Below are 23,066 nucleotides of genomic sequence, written 5' to 3'. Positions count from 1 at the left end.
GCATTTCTCATTCTAAAATGATCTATCACGCTTTCATCACCTGGTTCCATACTAATGTTTGTGCACCTAGAGAGGATAAGGCTCAAGTTTGCTTCCATAATTGGTTTACATGAGTAATTATTAGCTTCTTATTGATCTATGATCTAGGATGGGGTTACTTAACACTTGTCCATAATATATAAACTGTCATTTCCCGTGTAGCGGTAAATCGCTCACACGCTCATTAGCAGTATTGTAATGATACTCCACTTAAACCTTTTATTGGAATATTGCATATACGCCCGTGAGTATTCCTAGGTCTAACAAACGAGTCGTGTTTTGTTGTATTTGTGTTGTTTTTGTATTATATTCATTATCTTAATAGGTCATGTCAAACCTTTTATCTTAACATATTTATATTAGAATGATCCCATAACAACCCGATTTGTTAACAGGTCATGTCTTTTCGTGTCGAGTTAATAAGTCATGCAAGAAATGTCATACCTAATGTCTAAATCTAATGAACGATTTCTTGTCATGTTCAATAACGATCCAACTAGTTAACGAGTTCTTAACAAGTGATCCGAAAAATATTCGAAACGTTAACGGATTAACCCAAAACCTATTATTTTTGTGTCGCATTAATGGGTCGTAAAAAGAATCGACAGGCCTAAGCATTCCTTGTAAAGAAAATTTGGAGTTACAATGTTATTTCGTGGAAAGGTTAACACTGAATTTCTTATAACCAATATACAAGCCAAATACCTTAAGCTATGAATTACAGATTCATATCTGTTTGATAAAGAGAGCCAGAAAAATAGTCTCCTAAAATATATGCGGAAGGAAAGATACAACTTACAGTTTATGAAAATCTAACAGCTTACTACAAAAATATAATCAACACCTTCTCCTTACCTTGTGATTTACCCTGTCCTTCGGAGAAGACGACGACGACGAAGATGCTGATAAAACTGACCGGTTATTTTCAGCCATGTCCTTGCAAAATGCCTTCTGTACATCGTCCTTAAGTTCCAAGAACCGCATCCTCTTGATTCTCTGCTCTTCCGGAGTTCCCTTGTCAAGGATGAAATCAGCCATGTCCATCTCATCATCCAAAAACTTATCAAGGACTTCCGAGCAGTTGGGGAAGAAACGCCGCCCCATTTTCACTGCCATCACCATTTGATGTAACATTGTAACTATTAATTGGCCCGAGATCATCACGAAACAAAAGTTATGCTCTTTGCTAAACTAGCTTTCGACTTAATACAGTTTTCCAAAGACTCTTGATCCTTTTAGGAGTAACTTCAGCATAGTAGTAGGGAAGTTAGATGACAAACCATATCGAAAGCATTTTGTAATTTTCAAAGAGATTAGACACGTAATAATGCTTGAGGTTTGAAACGCATTATAACACTCGTCTAGGAAACATGTAATCACAGAGGGATTGGGATATATGTCGCGGAGGTAAAATGGTCATACCAGTTTTAATAAGGGCTTGCATTCTTATTTGTAGTCTTTTGGTTCGTCCAGAGGGTGTTTCATTCAAATCAACCTCTCGTAAGTTCCCACTTGATCCTCTTGATGCCGCAAGGCCAGTGTACACTGATGTTGAATGAGCATCAGCCATTTCCATAGCAAGCTTGGCCTCAGCAGGAAACAACAACCGCGCAAATGCCACTGTAAATTTATGAAAGCTCAAAGCTGTTAGTCATTTTTTTCGACGACAAGAGTCAAAAACTCACTGAGCGTAAATGTCTTTATGGCATTAAAAATTAGGCAGCTTAATGTGCCGGTAATTTTCACCTTTTTACTTAATAAAACTTTCTGGTCTGAACTCAATAATGTAATCCAAGGGAGTGATTTAATCTAAAAATTAAGAATGGTCACCTCTATTTTCTAGATAGTCCAGCCTCACGTGCAAATCATCAGGTATCACCTCTGATATGATCAACATGTTCCCAGAGGCTGAGTTTCTCTGCATCTCTCTCTGTAGAAGTTCGATGCATAATCGGTCTTTGTTAGATTCCTGTCCCTGCTTTGTGTTCTCCAAAAAATCCTTTGGTCTGGTCAATCTCCGGCAAATTGCAACAGGAGTTTGACCATCTGAAGTAGTTTCCAAGGCAGAGGCTCCCCTGTCCAGAAGAGGAACTAGCACTGCTGGCAGCTTACGTCTGGCTGCCACATGAAGTACAGTATGCCCTCGGGAATTGCGAAGATTGAGGTTAGCCTCGCCTAGACCGAGAACCTCCTTAACAACCTTAGGATCACAGTATGCAGCAGCATAGTGGAGAGCATAAGCATCATCTAACGTAATATCAGATTCCTTGAGAAGAAGTCCAACCAGTTCAACGTCATCAGAATCTAATGCCTTGTGGATTCTCCTGATTCTCTTATCCTCTATCGACTCAATTTCCATCATACTTGATTCATCATTTTCGTGAGATTTGAGACGGAGCGATTTGATATCATTAGAAACTTCATGCGGAAACTCTTTCTCTATAGCCATGTTGTCAAGCTTGGACCTTACTATCCTCTGGATGCAGTGTGAGAGCAGCTGGCTCAGTTGGCAGTGGAAGGCAGCTATAAGAATTGGAATTACGTCTTCAATAAGAGCTTTCTCCACAAAGTTTGAAAGACGGCGCTGCATAAATTGGTGGAAATCGTAAGCATAAAAACACCCAAACTTTGGCTATTGTTGGAAAACCTAGAATAAACATTACTAACTTGCTGATTACTTGAATAAAAATGCCACTAAACAGGTAATAAAGAACAGATAGGCAACTGATTCCCCCGAAAACAAAGTGATGAAAAAGTAACATCTGCAGTGCTGGATACGTGTGATATATGTAGGTTATACTAAATATGTGTTGAAATCTCAAACTTGAGAAGGCTTGCAAACACGTTCAAATCTAACATTTAAAAAACAACTGAAAAAGAAAGAGCACAAACAAGCAAAGGACAAGGATCCCTTTGTAAATTATTTAGACATCATCATCCTACCAAAACTACAGAGGAAAACCAAATAAAGCTTACAAGAAAAATTGCAATCAATCTTGTTGTAAAAGGTATAGCACCGTAAAAAGCAAGAACAACCCCTTTAATAAACAAAACAAGAATATAGCATTCCCACACAAGTTGAAACTAAAGGAAAGTGTGGAAAACCCGAAAATAATTAAGAAACTTAGGCCGGTGAAGAAAACAAACAGTTGGTGTACCCATTTAGTGTAAAAATTGCTCAAAGGTTTCAATTTTTATCAGAAAATAATTTGCCAGAGAAGATAAAACTATGGAGAGGGCAACCTTAAAACACATATGTTAGTATTTCATCATCACATTCCAGGTTTCATCAATTCTGCGGAACAAAAAATTGAATGCAGGTGCTATGAAAATTTTTGCCGATTTGGCAGTTTCAATCATACATACCAAATTTGAATGCAGGTGCTATGAAAATTAAACTTAGAGCATTTTCTTTTAATATAAAGCAGTACTTATTGCTGCATGAATTTAATCAGACAATTTTAATTAATCAATTCAACTTAAAAAGCTGTCACAACTTTGCCCTGCATTCGTAATTTTAAGAACACAAATAATTGAATGGAACAATCATTTGCAGAGGAGAAACACTAGAAATGGAAGCTTGAACAAACCTGAACAAGCTGAACAAGTTCCTTCATCTGGAAAGTGGAAGAAGCATACATCAATTCCACAGCATAATTAATAGCAGGGCCGCACGCATCATGCGGACAACCATCATCAACGCACGTGGACACTTCTCGAGGGGATGGATTAAGCTTCCCAGTGTACAAGTAGTTCAAGAAAACCTTGAAGGCTTCATAGCCAACCCCGCCGTTTGGAACCAATTCAGACATGAGATACCTCGGTTTACCTTCCTTGTTCGAATCATCACTCCCCTTCCTAAAAAGCTCCTGAAAAAACTGACTACGGGAAGCCAATATACACCGATTGACACCCACGGTGTTACCCTCAACAACAATCTCAGCATCACTATAGTCAAACTCAGGATCAAGTAACAGCCTCTCAAGATTATCACTCAGTTTGCTTAGACTCAAGTAATGTTCAACACTCGGCGCGGGTGGGGAACTGGCTGAGGCAGATGCATGGTTACTACTAGACCCATTTGACAGATAGGAGGAGGAGGCAAAGCTTAAGGATGATGACAGTTCATTGACATTATCCATGGCTTCCAAAATCTAGGCAGTCCTGTCTAAGCTTAACGATGCTATAAATAAATAATTCAAGAACCCCAAATCACCCTATTAAGAGAACCCGAGATCGGGTTAATTCTCCTCCACAAACTGCATAATCCTATGGAGAAATCATATCAAAATTTACCCAATTTCTCCGAACACAGTAAAATGCTCAAAACTAGCAAAAGAAAGAGAAATAATCTGAACCCTAATAACCAATTTCTCAAAAAGTCAAAACTTAATTTCAGGAATTACCCAGTTGCTGAAATATTGACCTCCAAAAAAACAAATCAAAAGGATTAATTTCTAATTCTACAGAAAGCTAGGTAACTAGCTCAGCTGGAGATAATGAATCATCCATATCCAGATAGAGATATGGCTTGAATCTTCATAACCCATCAAATCTAAAGCTTCGAACTTGCAATAGTGAACAAAAATATGAATCAAAAGTTCCAAACCTGGAAAAAAATTCCAAGACAAAAGGATTAGGATTGCATACAAAGACACCCTTTTGAAAAGGAACAAAAAGCTTGAAAGACCTGAGAGTTGACCAAGAAAAGCCTCAGGCTACAAAGATGATGCCCTGAATTCAACAAGATTTTGAAGGAATATGGCACGAACCCGCTCTCTCCCTCTCTCTCTCTCTCTCTCTCTGAAAGCGAAAAAGGAAGTGCTGTGAAGCCAACTGGTCAGGGCAAACGGTTGACTGGACAAGCAATAAGACAAACTTTAAACACAACTGGATGTTCTTAATGACAAAATTTAACCTGTCAGCATACTCAGCAGCACCAAAAATTTTATATAATAATTACTATTAATTTATGTTATCAGATAAAATTAAAAATAAAATAGTGATTAATCAAGATATTATGGATTTTCCCTTCTCTTTCCTTTGGGTTTTTGGGGTGCAGGGAGTGGGGCAGCCCGGGTGACGTGACTCCGCGTTCTCTTGACATGGGAACCAATCAGGAAGCAACGATCACTGCGGCGGCTGCAATTATTTGTGGTGGAAAAATAGCAACCATTGATATTACGGCTACTTTATTATGTTCCCACGTTGGTTTCAGATGACGTTTCTTTTTAACAAAAGACCAACTACTGGTTTCGCAATGATAGTCTAATTTTTTTAGACTGAGAAGACTTTCAATAGTGATGGTTGACGTTGGCTTTATTTTATTTACAAGATTTTGGCATTCTTTTACTTGTCTCTAATACACTTCGGACTTTTCTTATGTTGATTTTTCTTTTTTTTGGGAAAATTGGAAATAGAATTCCAAGGCAATAGCTAACATGTACACATAAGGGTCCACATACAAGATTAACACAAAGCAAAAGTGGATCCAAACCAAAGTCCAAATAAACCTAAGTACAAGTACAGACAGGCCAACAAAGTTGTGGCATCCCACATTGCCCAGAGAAGTGATCCTTATATGTATATTCTCATCTCTACCTAGCATGAGGCCTGCTTCGGGTTCCGTAAGAACTCCGACGTTAAGCGAGTAGCGCGCGAGAGCATTTCCAGGATAGGTGACTCATCGGGAAGTTCTCGTGTGAGTTCTCAAAAATAAAACCGTGAGGATGTGCTAGGGGCAGCAGACAATATCGTGCTACGGTGGAGTCGGGTTTGGGAAGTGATCCCACCCAGGTCGGGATGTGATAATTTGGTATCAAAGCTTAACCCTGGTCGTGGTGTGCCGACGAAGACGTCGGGCCCCTAAGGGGGGTGGATTGTGACATCCTATATCGCCCAGTGGAGTGATCCTTATATGTATATTCTCATATTTACCTAGCACGAGGCCTTTTGGGAGCTTACTGGCTTCGGGTTCTATAGGAACTCCGAAGTTAAGGGAGTAGCGAGCGAGAGCATTCCCAAGATGGGTGACCCATCGGGAAGTTCTCGTGTGAATTCCCAGAAACAAAACCGTGAGGGTGTGCTGAGGGCCCAAAACGGACAATATTGTGCTACGATGGAGTCGGGCTAGGGAAGTGGTCCCACCCGGGTCCGGATTTGGCAAAAGTTAAACAACACAGAGCCTAAAAGATCAAAAGAAACCCTAGACTTCTGCGTCCATCGCCTCTGCTACAGTGAACTACCACGAGAAGCCAGCCTTCCCACTGCCAACCACCAAACTCTTCTCCAATCACAGTAAGCTGCCACAAGCACATGTTCGATCGTAGCCACAAAGGATGGAACAAGCCACAAAAGGGAAGAAGCTCGTGACAAAACCCGGGCAACGCTGCCAACAAGGGCAACAAACAGTGAGAGAGTGGTGGTGTCGTGAACACCCGAGCCAGCGAAAACATCAGGACTCTGCACACTCTCCTGATGAGCCGCAACAGATCGCGATAAACCATAACTGCAGATCAAAATGGAGATAGCTTGTGAAGAAAAGAAAAGATAAGACAAAAGGTAGGAGGAATGAACTACCATAGCCCCCAGCCATCGCTAGGGACGGCGGCTCTGGATTGTGGCGAGATTGGAGACACTCACATAACCAATGAAAATGGACTCTTAGGTAGAGAGAAAGTGAACAATACATACATGGTCGCTTGATTTTTCTTATTTTGATAAGATAGAATACATCGATAATAATTTGACAAAAAAAAAAATCAATAATAAATTTAGCACAAGTACCAAGTAAGAAAGCTATTTTGTTTGATCTTGGCAGCTGCGGTCTAGTAAGCATAGGTATCAACGTCTAAGCCCACAATAAACATATGATGATGTAAGTAATTGAGCATTTGAGGCAGTTACTATTTTAGAGTGAGGATCCTCATTGGATTTTCTTTGTGAGGATTTCAGGGATTCTCAAATCACATCCGTTCATTGAACATCGTGTGATAAAAAATTATTGTAAATTTTTTTGAATATAAATAATACCTGACGAAAATTGGTCACACGATTTATGATAAACGAATTTGATTAGAGGATCTCCGAGATATTGACAAAAGAATCCAGCAAGAATCCTCTCTAACAATTTTATTCTTATGTTTAGTTAACAACAACTGTAAAATATTGAATACTTGTTGTAAACTTTCCTAGTTTAAGTGTGATTGTGTGAATCCTAGATGAAATTTAATTCTAGTTATCATTCCCATTACAACTTGTATTCCTTGGGTATGAAGAAATTTCTTCTCTCCTTTTACTACTATAAATAATAAAGGCACTATGTAGGAGGGATAACACACACATTCCTCTACAATTCTACAAACACCTCTCTCAATCTCTCTTCTCCTTGCCACCGGCCCCCTTACCTCTTGTCAAATAAAATAGGCTACAACACGTTAACAACATGCTCCTATCGATGCGTTTAGGGATTTGACGAGGAGATTTTCTGCATCAAACCAGTTCATCCATATAATCACGCAATCAGGTTCTTTCAAAACAACGGTTTTTATCTCGATATTTTTGCAGCCCTGATGGCATGAACATTCACCATAATGCATGACCCAACTTTACATTTTTCGAATTTTAGATTCTACATAAATTGTGTATGCATTATATTCATAATTATTGAATTATGTGAATTTGATATTTACCATGAATTGCATCAAATATATGCACATGCATTTAAAATTATTGAATTGCATATGCATCAAATTGAGTTATATATGAATTGAATTGAAGAAAAGGAAAAAAAAATTGAAATCGAGAAACCTAGGGTTTTTCGAACCCATGACCTGCATCACCCATGTCAATGGGCCACGCCCGTGAGCAAGCCAAGACCAACCCAATATCGAACCCCGGGCGCAAGCCTGAACTGAAAACGGTGCGTTTGAAGCACCTTGTCCCAACCACGGCCTGAAGCCCAGGTCTTCCCCGTTGATTTTTCCGACGAAACACGACCAGCAGTCGTGTAATTTGGACAAACCTATCGTTTTCACCAACGATTTCTTGAAATGGGTTTTTCATTTCAATTCAATTGAATTCCTTCGGTCCTTTGTCCCCCGACGTTGAGATCTTATCTCTGTCAACAAACACTTGTTCTCCGACAAACCATGGCTTGTCCCGACCTTGGAAACGCCGTCTAACGTGGCATCGTCAACTAATCTCGGTGTTCTTCCCCGGCAACGCATACCCAGCACACGCTAGGCTACCCTTTTGGTCCAAAAACATAGCCTTTGGGCTTTGGTTCTTCTCGGACCAATCTAAAACCAAAACTTGGTTTTGGGTTTGTATGCCGCAAAGCCTGCTGCAAACCCTTCTCTCGACTCGCTCACCACACAAGCCCAATTAGGCTTCGGTGTTCCCGTATACCCACCACACTGGAACCCTGCCCCCGCACGACACCTATCATACCCTGCAACTCGTAGCATAAGATCACTGCCCCTGCACGAGCCATTTTTTTTTTATCCAGCCCATAATCTTGGGCCAGCTACTTGAGCCTATCCCTTTTACCTTTCTCACCGTAGGGGCTGTAGTCCTAGACCAAATCCAACCCAATATGGGCCAGGACCTCACAGCAGAGAAATTACTCAGCCCACTCGTGGGCTTAGGCCTTCTTTTAGGCCCCGAGTTTATTTGCCTAATTATTTTAGGCCCAATGGGTTTATATTTTTTCACCGACACCTTAAATTTGGTCCGAAATCCAAATAATTAATTCAATATAATTGTAGACCTAAAGTTCTATTTGCATATTCTTGTTGCATATTTCTGTGTATATATTTGTGTTTACCTGCAGGAACATATGAACCTGAAGTTCATAATTATTTCGAAACCTGAAGTTTCTTAAAAACATGCCTTGTTTGAAAACCTGAAGTTTCACTTATAAACATCAAAAGTTTTCATTTAAAAAAATCACCCATGAAAACCCGAAGTTTTTTAATGCAAAATTAAATCAATACATGTCTATTAGAACCTGTATGTTCTACTCCTATGTGAATGGATTGATTTTTCTCCATTACACTAACCACGTCTTGTCCATCTATTTTGTGACAGGAACATGTCGCATTTGAACAAACTCGACTTCATTGCTTTGGAGGCCTCTGGCAGGAACTACCTCAAATGGGTCCAAGATGTGAAGCTCTACCTCACTGCAAAGAACTTGCATCTCGTGATCGAAGAAAAGACAAACAACCTTGTTGGCGAAGCTGAAAAAGCCGCTGCTATGATCTTCATCTGAAGACATATCCATGATGCCTTGCAAACTAAATATCTTGCTGAGGAGGATCCACGTGCACTATGGGTCACTTTGGCTGATCGTTTTAATCACCAAAGGACATATTCTTGCTTGAAGCAAGACATGACTAGCAGCATTTGCGCTTCCAAGTCTTTAAGTATGTGAATGAGTATAATTATGAAGTTTGTCGAATCTGATCACTTCTCAAGTTTTGTAATGAAACTTTGATCGAAGAGGATCTCCTGGAGAAGACATATTCAACCTTCTCTGCTTCTAATATTGTCTTGCAACAACAATATGGGCTCAGAAGTTCACTAAGTTTCCGATTTGATTTCGGATTTGACCAAAGAGGATTAATTTCTATTTCTACAAAAAGCTAGGTAACTAGCTCAGCTGGAGATCATGAATCCTCCGTATCCAGGCAGAGATATGGCTTGAATCTTCATAACCCATCAGATCAAAAGCTTCGAACTTTCAATAGTGAACAAAAATATGAATCAAAAGTTCAAAACCTAGAAAAAATATTGACTAAAGTTCCAAGAAAAAAGGATTAAGATTGCATACAAAGACACCCTTTTGAAAAGAAAAAAAAAGCTTGAAAGACCTAAGAGTTGACCAAGAAAAGCGTCAGACTTCTAAGATGATGCCCTGAAATTCAGCAAGATATTTGAAGGAATATGGCACAAACCTGCTCTCTTCTCTCTCTCTCTCTCTCTCTCTCTTTCTCTGCAAGCGAAAAAGGAAGTGATGTGAATCCAACTGGTCAGGGCAAACGGTTGACTGGACAAGTAATAAGACAAACTTTAAACACAGCTGGATGTTCTTAATGACAAAATTTAACCTGTCAGCATACTCAGCAGCACCAAAAATTTTATATAATAATCAAGATTAATTTATGTTATCAGATAAAATTAAGAATAAAATAGTGATTAATCAAGATATTAAGGATTTTCCCTCCTCTTCCTTTGGGTTTATGGGGTGCAGGGAGGGGGGCAGCCCCGGTGGGTTGACTCCTCGTTCTCTTGACATGGGAACCTATTAGGAAGCATCAATCATTGCGGCGGCTGCAATTATTTGTGGTTGAAAAATAGCAACCATTGATACTATGGCTACTTTATTAAGTTCTCACGTTGGATTCACATGACGTTGGCTTTATTTTTTCTTTCTTGATAAGAGATTAGTTGGTTGTTTTGTTACACAGTCCATCATTTCAGGGGATCGAAAAGATTCATATAAATATTTCAGCTTTTCTAGATCTCTATTGTGTAATTCACCAGCGCTTGAAATCGAATACATAATGTATGGTAAGAAATACAGATATGGAATTCGTCCATAATCACTAGACAATCTTAGTGATGCGAAAAGACTCACATAAACATTTCAGCTTTCCTAGATCTCTATCGTGCAATTCACCAGCCCCTGAAATCAAATACATAATGTACACTAAGAAATACAGATCTAGAATTCATCCCTAATCACTGGACAACCTCTGTGATGGTTGACGTTGGCTTTATTTTATTTACAAGATTTTGGCATTCTTTTACTTGTCTATTTTGTTTGATCTTTGGCAGCTACGGTATAGTAGGCACATCTATCAAGTCTAAGCCTACAATAAACATAGGGGTGTGCTATTTACACACTCCTTTTTACTTCTCACGCACCCTTGTTAATTTCTGTCAGTTGATCTTCTTCAATTCATCTAATCTGACGGTTAAAAACCAAAAAAATGTGGGAGAAGTAAAAAAGATGCGTGGATATCACACCCCTAAACATATGATGATGTAAGTAACTGAGCATTTGAGGTAGTTACTAATCTAGAGTGAGGATTCTCATCGACTCCTATTTATGAGGATTCAGGATTCTTAAATAACATTCGTTTATTGTATTTCGTGTGGTTAGAAATCATTATAATTTTTTTTTATTTAAAATTAAATATAAATAGTACCTTACTAAAATTGGCTGCACGATGTACGATAAACAGATGTGATTGGAAGATATCTGAAATCCTCATAAAGGTATCCGGCGAGGATCCTCTCTAACTATTTTATTCTTATGTTTAGTTCACAACAACCGTAAAATATTGAATACTGACTTATTCAAATGACAAATTAAGATGACGTTGGTTCGAAATGATTTTGTTAAGGTGCTTTCTCATGCACTCAAGTTACAGAGTTTTATTTTTATTCTCCTTAACATCACTTGTAAAAAAAAAAATGAGAAACCTTATATTAGGAAAGGTTGATAAAATTCTGAGGTACACCCGTATAATATAATACAATTAGTTAAAAATTTTAATATAATTTGTTTTTCAACTAATTATATTATAAATATTTGGTGCAAATGAAACTTTTCTCGAGTTTGAGGGTGTAGGATAAGGAGTGGGCCAGGGTGGATTTGCCTGTGCCTGGGTGGCCTTTCATTGCAATTAACAACGAAATTCTACCTTCTTTATCTCCTTCTGCCTTTGCCATCTCCAAGGGGATGCAAATTTTGCATGATTGGGGTTGTTTTATTTTGGTATGGAGCCTAATTGGGACAAAGTTTGGTCACTAAGGTTATCCTCATTTTGTTGGCTTCTTTTGTTTTCCTTATCCTTATTGTTTTTATTCGTTTTTGGGTAAGACTGTCTGACTAGGTCAACTCTCATACTGAATGATATGTAGAATTAAATGTTGTTAAAATATAAGAGATTCAATGTTTTTGAGCGACACTTTACAGATAATGCGGTCGGACTATCTTACACAAGTTTTTCTCCTAAGATTGACATGCTAAGTGATAAAGTTAATGTTGCATTTTCAATTTTGTGCGGGTAAGCAAGGGTGCCAATTGGTTCAAAAAGATGGTTTGTGTAACTGTTTTAACTCTCTCTCTCTCTCTCTCTCTGACTTTCACCACGTGACATGTCACTGCTTAAAGGATATCTCGGAGTAGATAAAACGTTTTTTATTTCCAATTTGTTGCAATAGTCCACTTGTAGTCCAACAAGTAGGGTTTGGCATTGCTACAGTTCAGAGAGAGACAACCACCAAAATTTGGCCATGTCGTTCAATAAAAAGGGAACCACATGGCTTCCTCTTGACCAAGATTTTCACTTCAAGCTTGTTACTGATATAAACTAATCTGAACTGTTAATCAAACCAAGAACATTTTCGCTTTCACCGATCTTCTGACAATAAAATCAAAGCTACGGTTCGGACGCGTTCATTTGTTCGCAGGAAAATGTTGGCAAATAAGAATTTCCTGGAGGAATACATGTCGGGAGATTTGGAACGATCAATGTGTTGACGGTACATTACACATCCTATAAAATGACAAGAACTCATAAACATGGGCCTAAAAGAGGGCAGTACAAATCTGTAGATTGATCAATAACCGCATCCGCCATACCCACCACTGCTAGGCCTTCTACGCGGCCAGCTTACGCCCATCTAACAGCCTACAACATGCAGTTAGACTCATTAGTAATCACCGCTTACCCGGCGCCATTCCTACGCTTCTTCCTCGAAGTTGACTTAACCGGTTGGCCAACAGTCTGACTTAATGGCTCACTCACCTTTGCCCCTCCATTAATGGCAAGTAACCTAGTACCTTCTGATGGAGGCTTCTGGTGTGCAGTCTTGGAAACCCAATGAAGCGGTGGTCCAACGTTGTGACTTGAAGGGTCACTCAAGTTGGCTGCTTTGTTTCCTTTCGTACAAGACCTCACTGCTCCATTAGCGGCAAGTACACTAGTACCTTGTGGTGGAGGCCTCTCATGTGGTTTGAGGTGTGTTTGGTGTGTCCCATGGCTCACAAGTGCGGACTGATGTGTTTGGTGTGCGTTATGGCTCATAAGTGATGTTCCATGCCCCTCACATGGTCCGAGAGATTTAGAAAGTTTATGGCCTGTGTTACGTGTCGGTTTAGAGTGTGGTCGGAGGATGTGTTGGTCATGTGAGTTACCGCTGATAAGAAATTGCAAGTACGCTTGACTCTCCAGCACAGAAGTCGGTGACTCCACAGATTCCACCGGTAATGTGATCCCAGATAGACCATCATAAGATAGAGCACATGCGATAGCATAGACAGAGGCCCCGAGAGCAGGAGGCAAATCTTTCCTTGGATGCGTAACCTACAACAAAGTGAACAGAAACTCAGATTGGAAATCAACAAGCTTTCGGGATGTAAATGAATTATTGTGAGGTACTGCAAATTGCGATGGAAAGTAAGCCGTAAAAGAATAATGAAGTACTTTGAATAAGATTGCTGTAGATAGGCGTTCTCTCAAGCAGTAAACTTGAGCAACATCAAGAGCTTTGGACCCAAAATGAAGCCAACAATCGACAATAACTTTGACTGATTTATCAGGAGACGACATAATTTTCTCCTCGTGTTGTCCACCTGACTTACGATCTATTTCCATTACATCTTCATCACTTCCATCCTCTATGTAATCCACATCACTCCCCTCGTCATTGTCATCATCATCATTGGCTGGAGCAACAGCAATTTCTGATGAAAGCAATAATAATGGAAGCGGCGCGACAACAGTGCAGTTCCGTATATTCATACCCCCATCCCCACGAGTTACCTCGTCATAAACAATCAATGGACGTTCCCCAGGATTTGCCTTGTATAACTTAGTGTTAATGGAGTGGACGTGCAATTGAACTTTACCACCACTAGCAGTCTCTACAAAAGTTCGTTTCCCATTCTTGAGAGGAGGAAGCAATCTACCCACCATTGGATACAAACCGGCCACAAGAACAGCACGGAGTATACCTGGGTTCCTTGCATTCAAGCTACATCTTGATACATCCTCGGGAATAAACCCATGCCGACTGAGCTCCTTTTGGAGCTGCCCACGCATACCAGATAGCATGTGCATCGTGCTTGAAGACACAAAGTATCGAGAACAGAAACCTCTCTCTTCACCCCTTTCTTTTGCAGCCTTCCAGCAGTCAAATGCTGCAATGACTGCTAGCTGATCACTAAGGCCACCATACAATGAAGCAAGTTCGAATTTAGCAGCAGCAGCTCTCGTCCTTTCATCAGGTAACATAGGCAGGGCAAATGGATCCTTGTAGTCAGAAGCACATGCCAGAGTCAAAGCTGGGTCTAGACAGTTCATCAGTATTGCAAAGAAAAGCATCCTGCTTGTCAGTGGATGAACAGGTAGAGTGCCTAACTTCTCTCCAAGATCTGTAAGTTTCTCATCGAGCGACAGTGCCCCAATATCTTGAAGAACAGAAACTGCATTGCGTATGGTCTCTGCACGTGGGGGATCCAATGTCTTGTGCAAGAATTCTTCTATCTTGCATTCTGGGTCGAGTAACTTCACCTGTCAACCAGAACCAAAATCTCACAAAGCTTTAAGACATTACAAAGGGCTGGTTTGAGATTATGGTGCTTTTAAAAAAAAAGCATCTTGTTAAAAAATCTCGAACATCAATTGTATTTGGTAAAACTAAAAAAAAAGTACTTTTTTAAAAAACTGATGTCAATGATAGTAGAAAAACAGAAGTAGGGTCTACTATGCTTCTGAAAAAAAAGTGCTTTTTTTTTTTTTTAAAGCATAGTAATCAGTAGCCATTTAATGAAATTTTCAAATGGCAAGTATACCTCCACATATTTTACAAAATTACAAACATTGCCTCTACATTATTCTCTTTAACAATTATTATATCACATTAAATATCACATCCTTTTTAGTCATTTAACATATTCACATCAATTTGAATAGAAGTTTACCAAACACTCGGACACTATTTTTTGTTAAAAGCACTTTACAAGAAAAAAAAAATTTACCAAACACTCAACAATTTTATTTTACAACTGTTTATTCTCACAGCACAACAGAGTTCTTTTTAAAAGCACAACAATACCAGACTAGCCTCAAAAGCTCCTCTTATACAACAAAATCATACAAATTATAAATTTAAACAACACTTGTTCTCTTATCGCTTCGAATATTACTACGGCATATAATGCAATTCACTTTATATTAAGTATCAAGTTTCTGCAAGCAATTTGCGTGTTTAATATGAGCAGCTTGCAAGAAAATAAAGAACAGAAGTGACTAAAACATAACTCAACAATTGCAAAACATCCCACCTACGTATGACACGCAGATATGCCTATCATTCTTATTTATGATCACACAACTCGTCATTTTACTAGTTCTTTGGAAGTGGAATCTTTTTAGAAAGGGGAGGTAGGAGGAAGGGAATAACAATTATGCGGAACTTTAACATGTCAACAATAGAACGATGCAACCATTTGGGCAGAAGTATTTTCTGTCATGATTCAAAGAGGTTCAAAAAATGAGCAGAAATGTTACCTGAAGACAGAGCTCCTCAATTGGCATTCTCTTAATCTCAGGCTCCTGAAAGTTTGGCAATGAAGCTTCTCGAAGTCTAGAATAGAGATGATAACAGATTCCAGGCTGGCAACGGCCTGCTCGGCCCTCTCGCTGCTTGGCATTTGCCTTTGACACCCAAGAAGATTGCAGAGTTGATACATTACTATAAGGATCATAATTTTTTTCTTTCATCCGACCAGTGTCTATAACGTAAACAACATCATCTATGGTGATGGCAGTTTCAGCCATATTAGTTGAAAGAACAATTTTACGGCATCCGTGAGGGGGAAGTTTGAAGACCTTCTTTTGCTCAAAAGATGGAACCATCGAATGTAGAGCTATTATCAGAAACCTTGAAGAATCTCTGAAATGTGGATTCATAAGTAATCTCTCCCGGGTTTTATTTATATCGTCCCACCCTGGAAGGAAAACAAGGATGGCTCCATCTTTTGAATCATTACAAATTTTTTTTAATAATTGCTCTATAAGAACCACATCAATATTTTCAGGATTGAAATATTGGAGATATTTATCAAGTAACAGTTGTTCTTTCATCGAGTTAGAAAGAGAATTTTCTATATGCTCTTTCAATATCTCAGCAATTTCTTGCTGGTTTTCCCGTTCAGCCAACTCCAATGCGGTTGTTCCATCCTTGGCCTGTAAATGGCAGTCTGCAGCAAAAGATAAAAGCATGCAAACATATGCAGTTCTACCCTTTCCAGCAAACACCATTAACGGTGTAAGTCCGGTTAAAGAATGCTGGTAATTAAAGACTTTGTGTGTTCCTTCAGTAGAAAGCAATTCTAGAAGGCGATCAAACTCATCATTAGACCAAGCCAAATTAATAGCTTCATCTAAAGTAAGCTTATCTTCCTCGGTTAAGTCAGGGTCTTCAGTTTGTAAACCTACTACAGTGTTATCAATGTGATTACGTTCTGCAGATTTCAGGATAGAAAGTACATCCTCTAAATAGAAACTTTTAACCTGAAAAAAAGATAGTAAAGATATTAAAACAAAGAAGCACAAGATCAACATATTAACAAACCACAGTATTTTTTCAGACAAATGACAAGTCACTATCTGAGGAAGAGATTTTACAGGATAGGTGAACCCAGGAACACGGATAATTGGGCAGCCACCAAAATATTTTGAAAATCGTTCGGCATCAACAGTCGCACTCATTAATATCTGTTAGGTTAAGAATTATAGGAAAGAGACCGTGGATCACCAGTTAATATAAGTTCCTAAAAAAAGACAAACGTACATATATTGGTGAGAATCACCAAAACAGAAGACATGTTTGAACTAACCAGATGTAGATGACGGTGTGAAGAAAGCATGTCTCTGCACATAAACCACAGAAAAAAATAATAAATAAAGAAAAATCAGAATAGAAAGTTCAGATTGATAAACTTTGCAAGAGTTATGTGCATTCTAGAGTTAATGTCCACCAGTAATGAATTACAATACACAGTAGCACTTCGCTCAAACATTTCTCCACTTGACTATTTGATAGTATTATTGCTACTCATACTTGGCTTTTCCCAAATTTAAGTTACTCTAATTTGAGCTCTTAAGCAAACCAAAAGCATATAGACATCGAGGTTAATTAACACAAGCAAACAACTCAATGGTGATAAATCGATATGTTGTAGAGATACCTGATAATTGCTAGCATCAAATCAGCGTAGCGATCCCTTTCATGAATTTCATCCTACAGAATGAACACCAGTCATTGTAATTGCAATCCACAATAACACAAACAAGGAAGCATATATGAGAGCACATGTTGAAACTGGTATCGATAAAATTAGTTCAACAGCATATGCCTAATACAAATGAATGAATGCACATATCAACCTTCCAGCCCTATAATCTAATTACTAGAATCTGTTCCTAGGTTCCAGAAAGAAATTAAAAAATCCACATGAAGAAAGTACAGTACCACTATAATGTGAGTTATGTCAGCAAGATTATGCTCGGTTTCTTTGTTTGAGGCATCTGCTTTTGATCTATCAGCACCTCTGGAAACTAGCATCCTCAATAAAATTCCATTTGTGCAGAAAACAATTGATGAGTGCCTCCCAGCTTTACTTTCCAATCGTATCTAACATTGCCAAAAGTACACAGGTTAATTAGTCACAAGTTATAAGTAGTTCGAAAATCCTATTAGACAAGATAGATAAGACTTGGAATCTAATAGACCCTATGCATACTTCCACACAGAAATGTATAATCACAAGGAATATAACCTTCCCTGGTTTGATATAAACCCCACGAATATATTTAATACCAAATAACAGATAATGACACAACCAACCAACTTTACATGTTGACAATCAGACCAACCAAAAACACCCAACAAAGGTGTTCACAACAAGTTCTGCCCTCTAATTTCCAATGAAAAGATTAATTTGTTCAAACTCTCCAGATTACTGACTATTGACTTGCAAAACTCAGGAGTATCTTCTTCCCTAGGGACAGTCATGTCTAGTAGATATACCTAAACTGAATACGAGGCCGCTAACAATACAACTTGCCTTCTAACAACAATGTAAGACAAAATGGTCATTCATAAGATAAAAGACAAACTACACATTAAAACAACTCATGAATAGCATTACCTTGTATCCAATATCCTCTCCGACATTTTCTCCTCTTTCCTGAGAGACTCTCTCAGCAACTGGACACCAAAATACAAAGAATTGAACTTTTTTTTCGTTTACAATGAGAAGAGAAAGGGATATTAAAAAAAAGGAACCTAAAAGTTCTGTATGCAGAAAAAATAGTCTCAAGTGTCAACCTGAAGTGGCTGAGATACGTCGAGGTTGAGTACACACTATTTTACATGCCTCACCCTTGCCCCACATGTGGTCCAAAATAAATTGTGGGACCTGAACCACATTTTAAACAAACACACCGTCAAATATAATCACAGAAAGTAATGATAGTAAGTACCTTCATAAAAATATCAATGCTACGGTATATTAAGCAGAAAAAACTAGTGCGCAGTGTAAAGGTAACATCAAAGAAATGTTAAAAGCATGTCATATACATCTTCACATGACTGATAAACACAAGGTAACTACTAAAGCTTATCATAGAAACAGATTAATCCAATGAGTATAAGAACCTGATCAAGATTTTAACTCCCAATTCCCAATGATGACATTATTATTGCACTTTTGAAAACGCACATCCACAAACATTGTTTTAAGTCTAGATACTCCAACTCTCCTTTTTTGAAATGCTATTCACTAAATAAACATTCAAAATCTTGATGAATTTTTACTCCGGATGGGGACATGCACTGGGCTTAGTTTTGCAAAGTAAAAGTACCAATTTTGCCACAGGAGCAGGTTTTGTAAGAGTTCACATCAACCAAAATATGTCATAAGTGTAGGCACTCATCTCCATGCAATTTACTAGGTGTTCCTTGATCCCAAAACACCCAACAAAGACGTCTTCCCTTTATCCAACAAACTCTACTTGTATGTATCAGATTTTCATGTAACCTTAGAATTTATTAGCCATAATATTAGAAGTGTGAGTTCAGAAGTATCTAGGCTGTAAGATTAAAAGGGAGCCTGTTTTAATCCTATTGTAATCCTAACTATATATCGTAAACTTGTCCTACTCAATTCAAGACCTTTTTAGATTACAAATCTCCTCATAGTTCTAACAAGCAACCCCTACTGACTTTACATTTTTTTGTCATCACTATGACTCATCTAGACAAACACCAAGACATTTCTTTTTTAATAGTAATTTTATTTTAACCACTGAATTGAAGGCTCAGGTCAATTAGCCAACATGTACCATTCACCAAGACTTATATCCAACATAGTCCCCTAATAATCAGAGTATACACCTAAAACCTAACAAACCACAACTTTTATACGCAATCAGTATTTCCTAAAACAATATTGGTAGTTCCATGAAAGGAAAAGTTAGTAATCATATAAGAAAAAACCATTCAAAGTTGGTCAACCAAAAATGAAATACGAAAAGATAGGGTTGATGCTAAATATCAAACAAGCAACACCCCTCGTATTAAAACATCAAGCTTTCAAAAGCAATAGGTTCATTACCCAATTAATGTTAGCATGATCCTCCATATTCATTTAACATATATTAAAAGTTCAGGAATTAACTTCCACCCTAGTACCCTACCATGTCATACAAGTAGTATCAACCAAATCTCCTTTAGCAGTCACTAATAAATGAGGCAATTCCCACACCACCAAAAAAGGTTTGATCAATGTGCCCCTTGATGAGACACAATGCCTAGATCATGTCAAAGTTCAATTCAATCACCCAAAAATTAATTATAGTCTTTTGCAGAATCAGGCAAACAATTAAATATGGGTGGTGCTATCCACACACCCATTTTTACTTCTCACACACCTTTCTCAATTTTTGGCCATTGGATCGAATGAATTATAGAAGATCAATGGACAAAAATTAACAAGAGTGTGTAGAAGGTGAAATGTGGTGTGTGAATAGCACCATCCTTTAATATTTGCCAGATTCAGGTTTAACATTAAATATGTGTGTGTTCGATGTAGCTTACTGTACCATATATGAGAATTCAGGTGCCTTGGCTTCCACCTATCATGCATCAGTGTCTAAGCATTCAACCCACAACTATGTATGCCGACTATCTCCTTATCTATAAATTTACAAGTTCATAATTATACTTCTAACAGAGTTGTTCATGTTCCTTAAGTGTTCTAAATCAGCTAAACCTGCCTCCAAATTCATGACTGAATATAAATCTCGCTATTATATGATCAGCTTACCAACCAAATAGGGTTTTCTTGCAAGACTAGTACATGCACTCCACAAATATCATAAGACACTAAAACATCCTTACTTATCAAGCTCAAAGTTGCTTTTCTTATCTTTCATTTTTTTTCAATCTTTCCAACTCGCTGATTGATTTCAACAAAATTCCTACTAAAAAGTAAATGAACAAATGAAGCTCTAAAACAACTAAGCACTTCATTGCATATCATTGCTAAAACACAGATAAATTTGTGAGAAAAAGATAAGAAATGAAATTCCTTTGAAACAGAGGTTCAAGACACGCTGTGATAAATATACCAAAAAAAAGACAAAGTAAAGAAATTGTAACCTGTGTTGTCTTTCCGCACCCAGTCTCACCAGATATAAGAATTACCTGTTTTCAAACATAGAACAAACATTAAGCCCCAAAACCTATGTAAGAAATACATTCAAGTCGAATGAAGGTTCAATAATGTAGGCAAAACAGGGATTCTAGTACCCAGTAACAAACCGATCATGTTCGGGAAAGGTAACATCACACATCTAACTTAAACTAGGGAGTGTCAAAATAATATCATACTTAATGTGATCAGATCATAACTAATAAATTTTATTTTTTTTACAAATTGCTAATAATTTTTAAGGCACCAAGTATGTGATTTTTTTTTTAAATTAACCTGGTGAGATTCAACTGTCGATGTAATGACATCCTTGTAGGACATAATTGGAAGCTTGGACTTGTCTTCAAAAATCTGCATGCATAAAGCCACAAATACCTTGTCATGCTGAGACTACTATTTTGAAAATATGACTTAAAATTTCTGTAGAATGATACTATGGGTATAACATCAGTGAGCTCAGAAATACCGTTCTCAAGTTAGCATTATTCTTTAATTTAGAAGCAAGTGATTCCACTTTCTTTTCAATTTCTTCCTTGTTCATCAAAGGCTTGCGAAACGTATTGTCCCTCTTCCGCTGGGCACTCTCATTCTTATCGCTACTTTTCCCAGACAATTCTAAGTCCTCCACTTCATCACCAGGTGGGTAACGTACGAACAAGTCACTTAATACTTCTTTTGTGCCTTCGGAAAATGTCAAGGAACTGAGACTTGGTACATCAGTGTTATTCTTTCTAATTTTGGAAACAGAGATACACCGGTGTTCCCCTTTCCTATACAAAGTTCAGGTTCATTATCAGTAAAACAAGTAGAAAGGCCAAAGGGCTGACTATGCAGATGGGGAAGCTGAAAATTTCTCTTTTTTTCAGTTCCGAAAATAGGGGAACATGTAAGCTTCTCTCAAATTGAAATAGACCACATTTTGTCACAATCAGAAAGGGCATAACTACAAGCACACTCACCCTTTACTCTTCGATTTCATAGACCATCTCCTGCATTGTTCATGCACGAATGCCCGTTCGAAGCTCGAGAGACCGGCCTCAAATGTGTAAACTGCAATCAGATTCCCATATTATTGAAAAATTAAATAAAAAAACATTCATACAAACATCAAAAGCACCCTAATTTTCAAAAAATAAAACAAAATCAATAACTGGGTATTTTCGAATCACAAAAGCCCACCAAGAAACGGAAGCGAACACGGATTAAAATGCAATCAATTGCAAAAATTGATTAGCACACAGTTTAACCCAGGAACTTTAAATTAATAGAAATTAAAACTTTACCTTCATCAGTTGAAGCGTTGAACCGCTCGAGTGCGTCAAGTAATCGGTTCTTTGTGGGTTCATCAACTTTAGTATGTTTCTTCTTCCTCGCCATCTCTCTCCCTTCCTTCGGCTCCGGCCCTCTTCTTTTTTGCTTCTTTGTTCGTTAAATTCCGAATCTGGGTCTGAGTTTTGGCACCCACAGAAATGCAATGGCTCGAGGAAGAAGAAGAAGATTGATAGAGAGAGACGGGAGGAGAAAAAGAAAGAGAGAGAGTCGGCGGAGTTGTGGAAGGTTGGGGTATCGGCGTCTGGCTCTGCCCTGAATAGTTGGCGACTGCTGCTGGTTGCGAATGGTGGTGTTTTGAGTTGGGCTGTGTGTTTCGCAAGTTAGTAGTGTTTTGGCCCTTCTTCGGCATATGCTTTTTTTATGCTTTGATTTACATGAGCGGTGGGGGCGCCGCTTACACTTTATTTTTGGCTATGACTTTAGCTTAGCCGCTAAGTTCAAATCTCGTTATTTACATGTATTTAAGCATTCTGATGAAAAAATGTATCTAAAAAGAAAAATTGTAAACTAATTTCTCCACATGTGTTATTTTATGTGCAAATATGTTTTTCACAATGTTTATATTGATTTCGATGAATGAATCTTATCAAGCGTATAGCTGAAATTCATGACTTGCATTGTGAAGGTCATATTGTGATTTATTACTAAGGTTTCTCATGTTAAAGTTTCATAGGTCGTCCAGCAGTCCATAACTAATTAAGTTAGATTTTTAATGTAGGACTTTATATTATTCAATAGATTCAATACGAAGATTTGTCAACTAATATATAATAGGACAATTATAATAGTTGAGCATTAATGTCGTCATTTATGTGAGTACTTGAAATCTTAGTAGATAAGAAAGAACACATACTCAACTTTAAAATGTTGTTCACATCAAATATATATAATTTAG

The 23,066-nt window shown here is 38.0% G+C and overlaps 2 protein-coding genes across 2 annotated transcripts; both read right to left on the bottom strand.

Annotated features, from left to right (window-relative positions):
- Nucleotides 1-640: 640 nt before the first annotated feature.
- On the bottom strand, nucleotides 641-4,319 carry LOC103947404 (BTB/POZ domain and ankyrin repeat-containing protein NPR1). Its single transcript, XM_009358314.3, has 4 exons — nucleotides 3,630-4,319; nucleotides 1,870-2,623; nucleotides 1,462-1,659; nucleotides 641-1,148 (listed from the first exon to the last, which is right to left on the bottom strand). Exons 1-4 carry the CDS (start codon nucleotides 4,179-4,181, stop codon nucleotides 877-879), a joined length of 1,776 nt encoding a protein of 591 aa, XP_009356589.2. The 5' UTR covers nucleotides 4,182-4,319; the 3' UTR covers nucleotides 641-876.
- Nucleotides 4,320-12,483: 8,164 nt separating this feature from the next.
- Nucleotides 12,484-22,503, bottom strand: LOC103947403 (DExH-box ATP-dependent RNA helicase DExH6). Its single transcript, XM_009358313.3, has 14 exons — nucleotides 22,123-22,503; nucleotides 21,799-21,889; nucleotides 21,306-21,609; nucleotides 21,116-21,190; nucleotides 20,788-20,832; nucleotides 18,454-18,544; nucleotides 18,275-18,333; nucleotides 17,596-17,757; nucleotides 17,312-17,364; nucleotides 16,961-16,994; nucleotides 16,749-16,838; nucleotides 15,630-16,634; nucleotides 13,542-14,630; nucleotides 12,484-13,421 (listed from the first exon to the last, which is right to left on the bottom strand). Exons 1-14 carry the CDS (start codon nucleotides 22,214-22,216, stop codon nucleotides 12,783-12,785), a joined length of 3,831 nt encoding a protein of 1,276 aa, XP_009356588.2. The 5' UTR covers nucleotides 22,217-22,503; the 3' UTR covers nucleotides 12,484-12,782.
- Nucleotides 22,504-23,066: the final 563 nt, after the last annotated feature.

The sequence above is a fragment of a genome, unplaced genomic scaffold, assembly GCF_019419815.1.
Source record: "Pyrus x bretschneideri cultivar Hongxiangsu unplaced genomic scaffold, Pyrus_bretschneideri_v1 Contig12, whole genome shotgun sequence".
Classification (NCBI taxonomy): Eukaryota; Viridiplantae; Streptophyta; class Magnoliopsida; order Rosales; family Rosaceae; genus Pyrus; species Pyrus x bretschneideri.
Note: the sequence above shows the minus strand (reverse complement) of the source record. Positions and strands in the feature narration are given on the sequence as shown.